The 15,690-nt window shown below is 40.4% G+C and overlaps 1 protein-coding gene across 2 annotated transcripts in view; it reads right to left on the bottom strand.

The window, feature by feature from the left end:
- Positions 1 to 15,690, bottom strand: part of gpr158a (G protein-coupled receptor 158a) — an 89,748-nt gene that overhangs the window by 41,195 nt on the left and 32,863 nt on the right. For both annotated transcript variants that reach the window (XM_024280044.2, XM_024280045.2), the window contains exon 3: positions 4,829 to 4,931. In XM_024280044.2, coding sequence (XP_024135812.1) covers positions 4,829 to 4,931 — 103 coding nt within the window. The remainder of the gene's footprint in view (positions 1 to 4,828; positions 4,932 to 15,690) is intronic.

Genomic DNA, 15,690 nt, shown 5'->3' with positions numbered 1-15,690 from the left:
GGAGGTAAGTCCACGGACTTAGAAGCCTGTTATTGACCGCAGGGTAGGAAACATGGCAGATCGTTGACAGAGTTGTCTTTCCTCTTCATTCTAATAGTTTAGCTGGAGAACTTTTGATTCTCTCTGCGAGCAGAAGTGGAAGGAAATGAGAGGTGAGAAGATGGTGGAGGAAAAGTTGGGGGAAGTTTGATTGGAAAGTTAAAAAGAAAAAAGTTTAGAGATGTTGGAAACAACTCAGCAAAACGAGAGAAATTTAAAGTCCAGAGCAGCATTGTACGGCCCACAACTGATGACCCACCCTTCATCTTCCCTTCTGGCACTTTTCTGTTGGTTTTATCTCCATAGCAACCATTGTATTTTTTGGTCGCCCGGTGGTGACGAACAGGTCTGCGTCATTTTTAGAAGAATCAACAAAAGTTAACTTTTTGATTTCCTTGGCAACTAAGGTTTTTTTTTCCTTTCTTAAACCTAAATCAGTCATAAGTTTTTGTTCAGCTTCAGAAAATGATTCATGTTTGAAATTTTCACAATATTCCAGTAAAAAAGCTATGGGGAACGCCACTTTAACGACCTTTAACGGTAACGCCCTTAAAAAATCTACAAACTTTAAAACTAACAGTAGCTTAAGTTTAAGTTTTATTAATTTACATGGTGCCTTAAAATGACCTCATTCAAACAAGGTGTTGTAAATCGAAAGAAGAAAGATAAACAATAAAAACAACAGCTAAAATGTCAAAGTAATTAAAGTCAAAAGGTATAAATAAAAACGTAAAAATTCTTCAAAACTTTTCAAAAAGCTTCACAATGTTTATGGAGGTAGAAGGTGATCAAAACCCCTTAGAGCAGGAGTGTCAAACTCGATAGGACAGGGGGCCAAAATCCAAAACACACCTTAGGTCTCGGGCCGAACAGGATAATTGTTTACTGAAAACTGAAACTAACATTTTTAAACTTTAAAAACTGCAACTTTTTAACATAATTATGAACTAGATATACAGCATTACCTGTGATAATGCTAGTGCTAGCTGAAGTGATAGCTAAAAATGCTAAAGCTGATAGCTGAAAACGCTGAAGTTGGTAGGTGAAAAAAAAAATAAACCTAGGTTAGCCAAAACAGCTAACATGAAGCTGAAAATTAGCTAAACTTCAAAATAGCCTAAAAAAATTGAAAAAAAGCCTAAATGAGCCAAAACAGCTAGCATGTAGCTGTAATATTAGCTTAACTCCAAAATAGCTTAAAACCTTTAGTAAATGCAAGCTAGCAGAATGACAATTTTTAAAACTTTAAAACTATAACTTTTTACCATAATAATGAACTAGATACTGTATATAACATGACCTGCGACAATGCTAGTGTGAATGCTGTAAGATGAAATGGCTGCTGAAGATGCTAGTAGCTGAAAACACTGAAGCTGACAGTCAGCTAAAATATTAGCCAAATTAGACTAAAAAAAACTAAACTAAAAAAAAAAAAAAACTTAGGTCAACCAAAGCAGCTAGCATGTAGTTGAAATATTAGCTAAACTTCAAAACAGCCTAAAAAACTGAAAAAAGCCCAAATTAGCCAAAACAGTTAACATGTAGCTGAAATATTAGCTTAGCTTAAAAAACTAGCAGAATGCCAATTTTTAAAACTTTAAAAGTGTAACTTTTTAACATAATTATGAATAATAAAAAGGCAGAAATATTATTTCAGAATAAATCAAATTAAACCTTAAATAACTTTCAGTATTTTACTCTCTACAAAAATATATTTAGTCAAAATTATACAAGTTAGAAATAAGTGCTAGATAACATCGGATCATTAATAACAAACATTTCACTAAAAGTGATTTTTTTTTCAGTTTGACCTCCTCCTAAGGTCTAATTTCGACAAATGTTGGATGTACTTAACCTGATATGTTTGAACGTTCGTAAAGATCGCTTAATCAAAATATTTCTTATTTTATTTTGTGGGAAATTATGAGCAATTTCACACTTTGCCACAAAATATCTGCTAAGCTGTAGCTCCTGTGGCCATCCCATAATAATGTGGAGTTTAAGTCTGCATTTTCGTTTGTTTGTGCGGCTGCGTCCAGCTTTATTTCAGCTCCTCCAGGTTGAAATAATTTGAGCGCGTGGTCGTCCTCGTGCAGAGAAGAGCTCTCTCGGCTCACAAGAGCTCTTCACGTCATGTGATTCCTGCAGGTTGGACACAGAAGCCTCTTATCGTCTCTGAACATCGACCTGCAGGCTCCGACCTCTTCATTATCAGAGTATTAACCCGTTCTATTTTACCAGTTTATGAAATCTGAATACGTCCGAATGAACGTTGGTGGTCTTTTTTCTAAACGCTGGTGTGGTCGTTGTCACGCTTCGTCTATTATCTTCAGTTTTTTGTGCTTGTTTGATTTAGTCGTGATCATCTGTTCACTTTCTCTCACATTGGAGCTCCAGTGTTTATGTTCGTTAATTTACTATAACTTTTCAATTGTTAACACAATCATTCCAGTAGATTCTGAAGGAGAAAAGCGGCTCGTTGAGCCGCTTTTCTCCTTCAGAATCTACTGGAATGATTGTGATAATGGTTGAAAAGTTACAGTACGTTAAAGATTTTGTGTTTAAACGTCAGGCATTAAAGGGTTAAATTTGCTTTTTAATGAACGGATTTAAGCCTGAAAAGTTTTAAAATATTTTACTTCAATAAGACTTTACATCTGACCATTGTCCTCTTTTACTTAGCCAACATCTGTCCATCAACGAATTACAAATCAAGAATAATCGTTTTTTATTTTTGGGGTAAAATTAAGGAACTTTGAGAAACTGAGAACTATTTTTATATTTTTCGGGAGCAGTTAAATAATTCTCATTTTCCTTAGTGAGGAGTATCAAACCAAAATACAAAACGGTCATTTTTAAAAGTCTTGTCTTATTTCTGCCGTTTGTACTCGTCTGGACACATTGTGTTTTTCTGAGAACTGTTTTTATTTTCTTCATACGAGTTTCCATATTTCTCAGAAGTTCTCTAAAACAATGTAATACTTTTTGCTTCCTGACGCAGAAAGTGTGAAAACTTCACGTCTTTGTGAAGGTTTGTATTTTGACCAAAACAAATAAGGACTCAATTAAGACAGTTTGGTGCAGTGCAATTCAGGTGTTGTTCCTCTTTAACCCTCCCTTTCAGGGGGGAATTAGAGATTTCAGATTCCAGGTGGATTGTCTATGATCCTATTTTTGGCCGTGGACCTCGGATCTGGCTCGTCTTGGCCGTTGACCTCGCATTTGGCTTGTCTTTACCGTGGACATTGTCTTGGCCGTGGACCAAGCCTCTGGCTCGTCCGGGCCGTGGACCTCGCCTCTTGGTCATCTTTGCCATGGACATTGTCTTGGAAAATGGACCACGCCTCTGGCTCGTCTTGGCTGTGGACCACGCCTCTTGGTCATTTTGGCCGTGGACCACGCCTCTGCCTTTATCCTGGCCATGGACCACGCCTCTGGCTCGTCCTGGCCGTGGACATTGCCTCTGGATAGACTTTGCCGTGGACCACGCCTCTGGCACGTATTGGTCGTGGACCTTGCCTCTGGCTCGTCTTGGTTGTATACCACGCCTCTGGCTCGTCTTTACCGTGGACCTTGTCTTGGCCGTGGACCGCGCCTCTGGATAGACTTTGCCGTGGACCACGCCTCTGGCTCATATTGGCCGTGGACCATGCCTCTGGCTCGTCTTGGTCGTAAACCACGCCTCTGGCTCGTCTTGGTCGTAGACCACGCCCCTGGCTCGTCTTGGCTGTGGACCACGCCTCTTGGTCATTTTGGCTGTGGACCACGCCTCTGAATTGTCCTGGCCGTGGACCATGCCTCTGGCTCGTCCTGGTCGTGGACATTGCCTCTGGATAGACTTTGCCGTAGACCACGCCTCTGGCTCTTCTTTGCTGTGGACCACGCCTCTGGCTCGTCTTGGTCGTAGACCACGCCTCTGGGTCATCTTTACCGTGGACCTTGTTTTGGCTGTGGACCACGCCTCTGGCTCTTCCTGGCTCTTCCTGGCCATGGATAACACTGGCTTGTCTTGGTCGTAGACCACACCTCTGGCTCATCTTTGCTGTGGGCCACGCCCCACTTGTCCCCCTGTCCTATCTGACTGAACTCTATTCAAATACGTAGCTGTAGAGTTAGATAAGCTAATTCCTCTTTAACAGTCCTGGTACATCTCCTGTCCATCCTGGGAGACGATCTCTCCTTCAGTTGGACATTCCTGAGATTTCTTTTTTTTTCCTGAATCCAGTTTATTAGGAATTTTTCCTTACCGGGCGGGAAGGAGGGTCTAGGGACAGTTTTATTTAGTCTGTTTAGTTTTTAGCTATTGTTTAAATTTTATGACAGACTTTCTGCGTCTGTACAATTACCAGCATGAAACCCAATGAGGCTATTTTTTGTGATATTGGGCTATATAAATAAAAATGAATTTACAGAAACTTTTAAGATTTTTTTTGCAAAAACTGATGAACATTTGTGAAGTTTTGGAAGATCTACCTGAAGGTAAACTGACACACTGGGTTGCTGCAGTCATCAATCACACTGCAGACTTTTAGATTCTTGAAGATTTCTAACATTATTTTTTAGATATTCGAGATCTTTACCAGGTTTGAATTTGTTTTAACTTTTCTTTGCTCTGCATCTTTCTGAGCTTTTCTCCAAAGTTGTATTTTTTGTCTCATTAAAGCTCCATTCATGATAATTTGATATTTTTTTCCTGATAAAATAAAAGCGAAAGTTAAAAGAGTTCATCTGACATGATTGCGTATTGATTTATGTTTGAAATATGCAGAAGAATCAGATTGTGACTTACTGGTGAAGCCGTTGACCGCCACTCTGCTGGGATGGTAGAAGCCTTTCTTGCAGTGGCATTGGTATTTATCCAGCACAAAGCCGTGACCTCGCAGCGGCAAACACTGGACAGAAAACATGAAAAAACACGTCAGTCTGACAGTGGGAGCAGTTTACACTCAAGTTTGTCATTTTCCATTCCAGAGCACCTTCCCCATGTAAGGAGTGGTGAACACAAGCAATAAATAATGCAACGACCAAACAAAAAAAGGATGAAAACAATTAAACAATACTTAAAATCTTAATGTTTAAACCTGAGTGACCATATCTTAAGTTAAAAAGCTGAACCTGGAGCTAAACCTTGACTAATCTTACAGTTTGCAGCAAAAGTTCAACACAGACAAAGATGAGAAGAAAAATCAAAATCAAAGACTAAAAAGTAAAGGAATCCCCAAAGAAAAAATGATGCAATTACTACAAAACTGGTGAGAATATTTTCAACAACCAAAGCAACCTACCTAAACACACGTGTTAATTTAAGATTCAATTTAGTCTTAAAAGGGACAAAAATGTTCATCTTATTTGAAGAACTCTAATCCAGACCAATCCTAGATCTGAGGATATTTTCACTCATAACAAGAATAAACATCTTGTACTTTATGATTAAACTTGTTTAATGACATTTTTGGATCAAAGTTGATCATTTCAGTGAAAACACTTTGACGTTCTTCTCTTTTTCTCCCAAACTTTTTCCTCCCAGAACAGATAACAAGTTATGATTCCCCGGACAGGACGGGCGACTCAGCAGCAGCGTTCCTCCGCCTGATGCTTGACTGGAAGTGAAGTGTTTGTGACCTGACGGCGGTCTGGAGGCAGGGCCGGCGGCGACTCACTGAAGCAGCAGCAGACGCGCTGATGCTCCGCACGGCCGACAGGACTCTGCAGGCATTAAGGAGCTATTTCTGACAGTCGAGACCTCCAGAAGAGGCCGGCCAGGACCCAGGAGAGCAGAGGAATTACCGGCTCGCCGTCCAGCAGACAAACTCTGCACACAGACTCCACCGAAGAGACCGAAGGCCCTAAAGGAGCTCCGAACTAATCATCCAAAAACAGATCGGTTTCATTCAAAGAACACTGAAAGGTTTTCGAGTTTCCGTCTCATCACAGAGAGGATTTAACAGCTTCTGCTATAAAAGTCACCTCTAATGTCTACACATAAGAAAGGCCTTTAAACAGTAGAGCTGCCGCAGGGTCAAAAGGTCAGAGGTCACACCCATCACATGTAAACAAACCGGGGTTAAGCCGTTTAACCTTAAAATCACGTTAACTCTTTAGATTTTAAAAGATTCAACAGTGTTTTCTGTTAGCCGTTCATTCTGCGATTGATGCTAACAGTGTTTTCTGTTAGCCGTTCGGTCTGAAATTGATGCTAACAGTGTTTTTTGTTAGCATTTCAGTCTGCGATTGATGCTGACAGTGTTTTCTGTTAGCATTTCAGTCTGCGATTGATGCTGACAGTGTTTTCTGTTAGCATTTCAGTCTGAAATTGATGCTAACAGTGTTTTCTATTAGAAGTTCTGTCTGCGATTGATGCTAACAGTGTTTTCTGTTAGCATTTCAGTCTGCGATTGATGCCAACAGTGTTTTCTGTTAGCAGTTCAGTCTGAAATTGATGCTAACAGTGTTTTCTGTTAGCAGTTCAGTCTGCGATTGATGCTAACAGTGTTTTCTGTTAGCAGTTACTCTGCGATTGATGCTAACAGTGTTTCCTGTTAGCTGTTAGTCTGCAATTAATGCTAACAGTGTTTTCTATTAGAAGTTCAGTCTGCAATTAATGCTAACAGTGTTTTCTGTTAGAATTTCAGTCTGCGATTGATGCTAACAGTGTTTTCTGTTAGCATTTCAGTCTGAAATTGATGCTAACCGTGTTTTCTGTTAGCATTTCAGTCTGAGATTGATGCTAACAGTGTTTTCTATTAGAAGTTCTGTCTGCAATTGATGCTAACAGTGTTTTCTGTTAGCCGTTCGGTCTGAAATTGATGCTAACAGTGTTTTCTATTAGAAGTTCAGTCTGCGATTGATGCTAACAGTGTTTTCTGTTAGCATTTCAGTCTGCAATTGATGCTAACAGTGTTTTCTGTTAGCATTTCAGTCTGAAATTGATGCTAACCGTGTTTTCTGTTAGCATTTCAGTCTGAGATTGATGCTAACAGTGTTTTCTGTTAGCCGTTCGGTCTGAAATTGATGCTAACAGTGTTTTCTATTAGAGGTTCTGTCTGCAATTGATGCTAACAGTGTTTTCTGTTAGCATTTCAGTCTAAGATTGATGCTAACAGTGTTTTCTGTTAGAAGTTCTGTCTGCAATTGGTGCTAACAGTGTTTTCTGTTAGCAGTTCAGTCTGCGATTGATGCTAACAGTGTTTTCTGTTAGCAGTTCAGTCTGCGATTGATGCTAACAGTGTTTTCTATTAGCTGTTAGTCTGCAATTGATGCTAACAATTCTTTCTGTTAGCAAAACACTGTTTTGTTAGCATAACAGTGCTTTGCTAACAGAAAACGCTGTTAGCAAAGCACTGTTTTGATAGCAGTGTTATTAAACAATCTCAAAACCAGATTGTGGGGTAAAAAACTAAAATAAAACATGCGTCTTTGATAGTGTCTGGGGGGGCAGGCAAAACGTGAAGGTGGGCCGGATTCGGCCCGTGGGCCGTAGTTTGGGGACCCCTTAAGTAAACCATCTACTGTGTAAACACTGGAGGAGGTTTTTATCTGTCCTATTAGCTAACTTACATTCTGTGTTTTTGATAAAATGATTTTAGGTCATTTTAATTGCTTTTTATAGTAGTTTTTATTTTTGTTTTTTTTCTACAATTTTATCTTGTCTAGTCCTATCATTGCATTTTTATTTAATTTCTGTGATTCTATAATTTATCTATACATTTTTTGCTTAAATATATTGATTGACATAAACTTTAATTGGAGTTAGAGCTCGGATCATCTTGATTTCTGCTTCTATTTTAACCTGAACTGCCTTTTTTCCTTCATCAGTCCGTCATGCAGATTTTTCTAATTCATCTTCTTATTATTCAAATCAAAGTTTCTCCTCTTAATCGAGCACGTTTACACTGAAGCCGTCAGCACATAAGATGATTTCAAAGAGAGAAACTCTCATTGATCAAAGTTCAGAGGTCAAACAGGAAATCTCAAAGCTCACCTGAACAGGTGGCTCCTGCAGTCTTTGTTGGAAAAGGGAAAGTTTCTCGTTCATCTGACATTTGTGTCTCCTTCTCGTTCTCTCTTAAAGATAAATTAAAGGTTTTCATGGAAGGATCAGAGCGACAGGAACTGCAGGTTAACGACCCTTTCCACTTTGGATGGAGGTGCCGCTCACGTCCTCCTCACACTTCCAGTGTTTATCATCACAGACTCCTGCAGCTCTCAGAGACCGTTTGTCTGTTTTGAGTCACATTTGTGGGGCGTTCAGGTTTCATCTGTAAATCCTGGCCCCCTTTGCATGAGTTTGCAGCACAACTCGCTAAAGTGAACAACCAGAAAGCTACAACGTGACTTGAAAACGAGGAGAGGCTCCACACGGCGGTGAGTCGAGGCGTTATATAAATGCTTCGTCTTCGGAGGGACTCGCTTTATTTTGAAGGAGTCTGACAGCAGTGTGTGGAACGAAGCTGCAGCTCACTCTGCCTCCGAGATGCTCAGGATTTCAGCAGTTAGTTTAAATTTAGCTGAATGTGTAAAATGTCTCAGCAGGTTGGAACTTTTCATCTTGATTTAAGCTGCTGACTTGAGTATTTCTGTAAAAAATCAGCTTTAAATGAAGCGTCAGAGAACCGGTTTCATCTGCAGACAGTCGTCGGAGCTGCAGCCACCGCCTGCCATCCACAATCTGCCCACCTGACTGAAACATCCGCAGACAGGTGTGTGCGCAGGTGATTTTGCAAATTTCCCCGGTGTGTGACAGCGAGCCAGGAATAGCCCTGACAGTACACTCCGGTCCCGCCCGCCGCGCTGACAGATGTGAGGGATGCTGAATGGAGAAGCAGCTCAGCTCGGCTCCCAGCCGCCCGCCGTCGCTCACGTGTGATCTCAGCCGGGAGCTTCTTCAGCAATCCAGGAGAACTTCTCTTCACCACTGAGACGCTGGAAGAGTTTGACTTTTCCAGAGTAACTTAGAGCGGAGACGTTCTTGCTGTGTTTTTGGCAAACATTGTGTTTAACGAAGGATCAATATAACTCTACAATCAAATTTGAGATGAAGTAAACTGAAGTTTGGTACATCACATTTTTCAAAATGGTGGCATTTCTGTTGGTTTATCTCCATAGCAACCATTTGATTTTTTGCTCACCTAAAAGGGACAAACAGATTGATATCATTTTTAGATGAATCTGCAAAAGTAAATTTTTGGATTTCCATAGCAACGGAGGTTTTGTGTTCACTGCGCCCACATTCTTGATTTGTTCACACCGTATGTCATATTATTTAATTCGCCTTGAACCAATTCACATATTAAAAGTTAAAACGCATATTTTGCGAGTTTGTCACCCAAAATCTACAAATTTAAAATCCAACTTTTTTCCTCAAGTAGCTTACCAAAAAAGAGGTGAAAGGTCAAAATCTATTGGAAGAGTTTAAATTTGTAAAAACTACTAAAGGGGATTTTTTTTAATTCATGATGGCCGCCTCTTACCAAGGTCAAAGGTCAACAACAACTTGAGTTTTGGTTGTAGACTTAATCTGTGTGTGGAATTTGGTGAACAAACGTTTTTTTGGGGGGTAAAATATGAAAATTGCCAAATTTCACACTTTGACACAAAATAATTTCAAAACTTCCTTTGGAAACGTGTGTGATTTGGTTTCAATAGTGGATTTGAAAAACAAAAGTTCGACCTCTATGAGAGATTTTGTCCCAAACTGAGTTTGTCTCTCTGCGATGTCATCATTTTTAAGTTACGTTCGCTATGTCCAAAATAAAAACTTTGTTGGGTTTTATGAGTTTGTGGTGTAGTGAAGATTTAATTCAAAGGTGCAGTAAAACAGAAGAACCGTGAAAATAAAATCGCTCTTATCCTCCAGGACGGCTGCAGGACAGAATTAAAACACCAAGAGGAAAAAAATATGTCATCTTAAGAGCAAACCTCAATCATTTAATCAACTCAAATTACAAAAATATTCAGATTAATTACACTTTAGCGTTGTGATTAATTGTGATTTTACGAGTTACTTTTATACAATAATATTCATCGTTTGTACAAATAATGGCCAGAAATAAACCTTTTCCTTCATTTGTATTGCTTTAAATCTTTAAGTGTTATTCCAGAACTTTTTTTTTGTGTTTTTGACGTTTTTGTTCTGTTTTACATTTCAGGTAAATAACTTAGAAATATCACCGCAGGGTAAGAACCTGTGACTTCTTTCTGAAGGTCTGGTTTTTGCAGCGTAAGCGTTTCACAGTAAAATAACAAACCGTGATGCAAAACTCAAACTGGTTCATCCAAAGGCCGCGGCTCTGAGCAATTTCACTTCTTTGAAAACGACGGACTTTCATGAAGAAAAGTCGCATTTAAGTGATAAAACAACCGTTTCAGAGTCTGAGCTTCGTTTGTGTTTCTGTCAGCAGAAGAAACAGCGGACCGTCTTCAGATTCAGACTTTTCAACCCCGTTGTTGCTGCAACTCTTCCTCTGTGTTGCCCAGCATTGCAGCTTTAGCATGTTGTAGTCCGTTTTTGTCTGTTTGTAGTTTTTAACTCGAGCGGCGTTTCATCTTTCTCGTTTCAGTCAAACTCTGACATCTTCAGTTCTCCCGTCGTGTTTCCTTCCACTAAGTTTGCCAAATAGGTCAACGAAAATACTTTTTAAAAAAATTCAGGAGCGCCACAGATCTCACTCTACAACTTTTCAATGGAAAACTCCCATCATGCATCTGGAGCTGACAAACGTGCAGAAACTCATTGATGCTGTCGGTCAGAATGAACCAAAATCTCTTTGTTTTTGACTTTTGTGAAGAGATAAAAGGAGGAAAGAGAATATTAGACACTTCATAACAATCTGGATTATTTACTTCCTGATAATCTTGTGGTTAAGATGTTGGACTGGGGTCTCTGACTCTACTGCTTCCATGTTGTTGTTCTTCAGGATGAAAGTGACGGACTACAGAGTAGTGCTGCCACAAACGATTATTTTAATAGTCGACTAATCGCCAATTACTTTTTCCGATTAGTCGACTAATCGGGTCAACCATAAAGTGGAAGTAAAACGCACGTCATTACCTTTAAACAAACAAAAAAATAGATAAATAGCTTTACCTGCTAGTGTGAATGCTGTAAGCTGAAGATACTAGTGCTAATAGCTGAAGATGCTGAAAGTGATAGCTGAAAACGCAGAAGTTGATAGCTGAAATTGCTGACGCTAATTAGCCTAAAAAACTGAAAAAAACCTAAGTTAGCCAAAACAGCTAACATGTAGCTGAAATATTAGTTAAACTCCATAAAAGCCTAAAAAAATGAAAAAAGACAAAACTAGCCAAAATAGCTAGCATGCAACTGAAATATTAGCTGAATTCCAAAACAGCCTCAAAACCTAAAAATATATATATATATATTAAGTTAGCCAAAACAGCTAACATACCAGAAATTTTAGGGAAATTCTAAAACAGCCTAAAAACTGAAAAATCTCAATTAGCCTAAAAAGCTAGCATGTAGCTGAAATATTAGCTAAACTCCAAAATAGCCTCAAAACCTCAACCCTGTAAAGCTCACTTCATCAAATAATTGACAGAAAATTCTTTTTTTTTCATAATATTTAAATATCAATCATGATACGTTGTGTGGCTTTGAAAAAATATTATTTAGGGGGAAAAAGCACCTTATTTAGCCATTGTCTCAAATTTGATCCACGCATTTTTAACATGGGGAAACTGTTATACATAATTAATTATCAACAAATTTATGATTTTTTTCAATACAGCAAGTAGTTATTTAATAAAATAACAATAACTGAGCTAATCTCAACCTGAAGTTTTGAAAATTAGCAAAACATTTTCCCTCCAAAACTGATGTCATGAGGGCAGCCATTTTGAAATGAGCAGGAAAAGCCCTTCCACTGCCTCTAGTGGAATGATAATGTACTGCAAAGCATAAAACATGGACAAAGTCACATAAAATGGGGTTTTAAGGAAAGTTTTAATTATGCTAATGAGATAGGGGTCTACAAATTACGTCTATCAAATATGATACAAATGGTTATACAGGGCTAATAAAAGCCAAAATAGTCAAAAAAGCTAACAGAATGCCACCATAACTTTCAACTTTACGACACTCTGACTCCATGTAATATATAATATAGTCGACGACCAATTTAATCGTCAATTAGTCGACTAATCGTGGCAGACCTACTACAGAGAAAACTGCCTTTTCCAGCTCTGACCTCCTCCTCCTCCTCCTCCTCCTCCTCCTCCTCGCTGTCTGTCTGCAGAGACCGGTTAATACGAGCGTCCTCATCAGCAGTCACGAGCATCAGACACATTTCTAACACCTACAGCCCCCCCCACAGTCCCTGCATAATCAGCTGTGGCAGCTGTCAATCACCCCGCACACCCTGACATGCTAATTGCCATGGTGACATGTGTGTGGCCGCCAGCGAGGGCCTTTTTTATGAGAGTGCGTCACGCTGTCAGAGCGAGCGGCGAGGTCTGCACTAATAACACAACCCAGAAATAGACGCAGCACTCAGAATCACCCGAATAACGCTCACATTGTTGGATGCAGTCGTTAATACCGACTGATTTTTAATTACCGGACCTGAATTTGGACTGAAGAAATGGATCCGACTCCTCACGGCTGCTGGTGTTTACAGGTGTAGTTATTGACAGGAAATATGTGAAAACAGGAAGTAAACGCAGCATCCGACCTTCTTCTCTCAATGTGAAGAAATCAAAACCTTTGGAAATATCTTTTTTTAATAAATAGTTTTTAATCAAAATCCTAATTTACAAAGAGAAATTTGAAGACAATCCTCCCGTGTTTTGATTAAATATGTGTCATGAAACAAAACACAAAATCAGTTCTTAATCAAGTTTATACAAACATGTGGATTCATCAAATCATCAATAACTGAAATCATCAATAACTAAAGCCTTAGTTACCCTAAAAGGTGGGTAAGAGCGTCTCTAGGTGGAAAAGAGTCAAACCTGTACGGGGAGGAAAAGGCAACTTGGTAGAGCAAAAACGTTCATACACATTTTTATCTACGGGCGTGCTGCGGGTGAAAAGTCATAGTGAACACTAATACAGCATGTAAGGGTAAGTAAGGGGGAAGTAGGTGAGGAATTTGTTTTCAATCCTCCAAATCCTGCAGACTCTACATGGAGCCCGGCAGTGCTGTGCACGTGATACATGCACACTCTTTGCTGCAGCTTGATCGTTAGAAATGAGGACAATAGCCAATCAGGGAGTAGTTCCTACATAATATCCTACATTACGACTAGAGTATTGCTTAAGAACGCCATATGACCGCATAACCCCGTACGTCACTAGTGCATGCAACTTCCCAGCCAGCAAGGTTAAGTGGCCCCACATGGTTTAAAAGTGGGCAGTAAATGTGGGCCCCAAATGGGTTTGTCAGTAGTTTCTGTGGTGGCTACGCTAGCCAGCTGTCGAGTGGAAAGGGTAGCATGCAAGGGAGTTCTTCTGTAACATGCTACCAAGTTCCACTGTAGTAAGTTAGTAAGCTCCACTGTATTGAGCTAGCTAGCTCTTCTGTAGCAAGCTAGCAAGCACTGCTGTATTAAGCTAGTGAACTCCTCTGTACCAAACTAGCGAGCTCCACTGAATCGAGCTAGCTAGCTCTACTGTATTGAGCTAGCAAGCTCTTCTGTAGCAAACTAACAAGTTCCACTGTATCAAGCTAGCTAGTTCTGCTGTGTTGAGCTAGGGAGCTTCTCTGTCTTACGCTAGCGAGCTCCACTGTATCGAGCTAGCAAGGTCTGCGTTATTGAGCTAGCGGGCTCCACTGCAGCGAGCTTCAATGTATTCAGCTAGCAAGGTCCATTGTATCGACCTAGTGAGCTTCTCTGTCTTGAGCTAGTGAGCTCCTCTGTAGCAAGCTAGTGAGGTCTGCTGTATTGAGCTAGCGAGCTTTGTTATACTGAGCTAGCAAGCTAGTTTCCAGCTAGCGAGCTCCTCTGTCTTGAGTGGATCCGGCCCGCGGGCCTCGACTTTGACACGTGATATAAATCCTATGAATTCACGTTTCCATTCCTCTGCACAACAATGCTGCCTTCATGTCAAACAAACTCCACACATCGTTCTTCCAAAACTAAACTAACTGCATGTCTTCATGTAACCCAGGAATCAAACGCTGTAATGGCTCCAGACTCCAGACCTCCTCCACCTGATCAGGAAACCAGAAACTGTCCTAATTCTGCAGTCTAATTAGAGCCTGACAAAATGAGCCCACACGCTTCCTGTCCAGCATCGCGCCTAATCAACCACTAACAGGCCTCCAGATGTACGGAACGACCCTGCAGAGTCCAACACCAGCCCTAAAGAAACGGATGGTCCAGTAATTACAGATCGAACCAAAGAAAACTGAGGAAAGACGGTGGGAGGAGGAGGAGGAGGAGGAGGAGGAGGAGGCCGGTCCTGGTGCGAACGGTTCAGCTGCACTTTGTAAACTGCCAGCTCAGCAGCGGCGCGGCGTGCTGGCACAGGGGAAATTAGGAGGCCAGCGAAGTCTGTTTGTTAGGGAGAAAAAAGCGTCAGTTTACAGTAAATGAAGACCCCAGATCCTCCAGTGATTCAGTTTATAAGCACTGAGCCGCGAAAATCCATTCAGAGACATCATCAGGGCAGGCTGTGATTGATTAAAGTAAAGTGACTCATAAAAGAAAAGCCTTGTGGGTAAATTCAGACGTATTAACCCCACATATTAATGCATTCAATTCTGTACCAGACTGAAATCTACTTTTATTTATGTTTAAAACTGCAACAATGTGCCACAGGAGAGGTGGGAGGGGCCCTACAGGGCGGCTGTGGTGCAGCAGAAGGGCGGTCAACTACCGATTGGAAGTTTGTGGGTTCGACTCCCACCTTGCCCACCCATGTGTCGAAGTGTCCTTGGGCAAGACAAGGAAATCCCCTCTGGTGGAACGTTGGCACCAATGTTCATCGCTTTGGGCGTTGGAGGAAGGTAGAACAGCGCTATATAAGAATTTACCACATTCTACATTTTTCTGTAAGCCGTACAGTTTGGATTAAGATTTATGGAGTCAAATAAGGGCCATAAATATTTGAAACCCAAATCAAACAATCTGAAAAAATTATTGGTGTTTGGCCCAAAAAAATATATAAAAAGTCCAAAACTTTTTGATATTCTAAAATAAACTTAATTATTTTCAGCTTTAACACTAGAATTCCTATTTTTTTCACCTGCATTGAACAGTTTCAAGGTAAAAATAAAATCTAAAAGTAAAAACAAATATTTAATGTGGACTATTCCCGAGCGGGATTCGAACCCATGACCTTCTGAATGTGAGTCCGTTGCCTTAACCACTTGACCGTCTAGTGGCGGAATCTGGAATGCATGTCAAACTTAAATTTAAACATGACATTCTGCATTGCGAAATCAGGAAGTCATTGTTGATGGTTTAAAGCAGTGGTCCCCAACCACCGGGCCGCGGACCGGTACCGGGCCGCAGACCAATTGCCACCGGGCCGCGGAAGAATTTAGGGACTTTTTTTTTTTGAGTCAGAAATCTTTTATTTTGAAAATCAACCGGATTCTCTCGATTATACTGAGCGCTAAAAGCAGTCCAGCGGCGCGTCAAACGAGAAAAGCTGCATGTGGAACCCTTTCTCCGCGAATGGATGGG

The sequence above is a fragment of the Oryzias melastigma genome, linkage group LG20, assembly GCF_002922805.2.
Source record: "Oryzias melastigma strain HK-1 linkage group LG20, ASM292280v2, whole genome shotgun sequence".
In the NCBI taxonomy this organism is placed as follows: Eukaryota; Metazoa; Chordata; class Actinopteri; order Beloniformes; family Adrianichthyidae; genus Oryzias; species Oryzias melastigma.
This window is presented reverse-complemented; position numbering and strand designations above follow the sequence as displayed.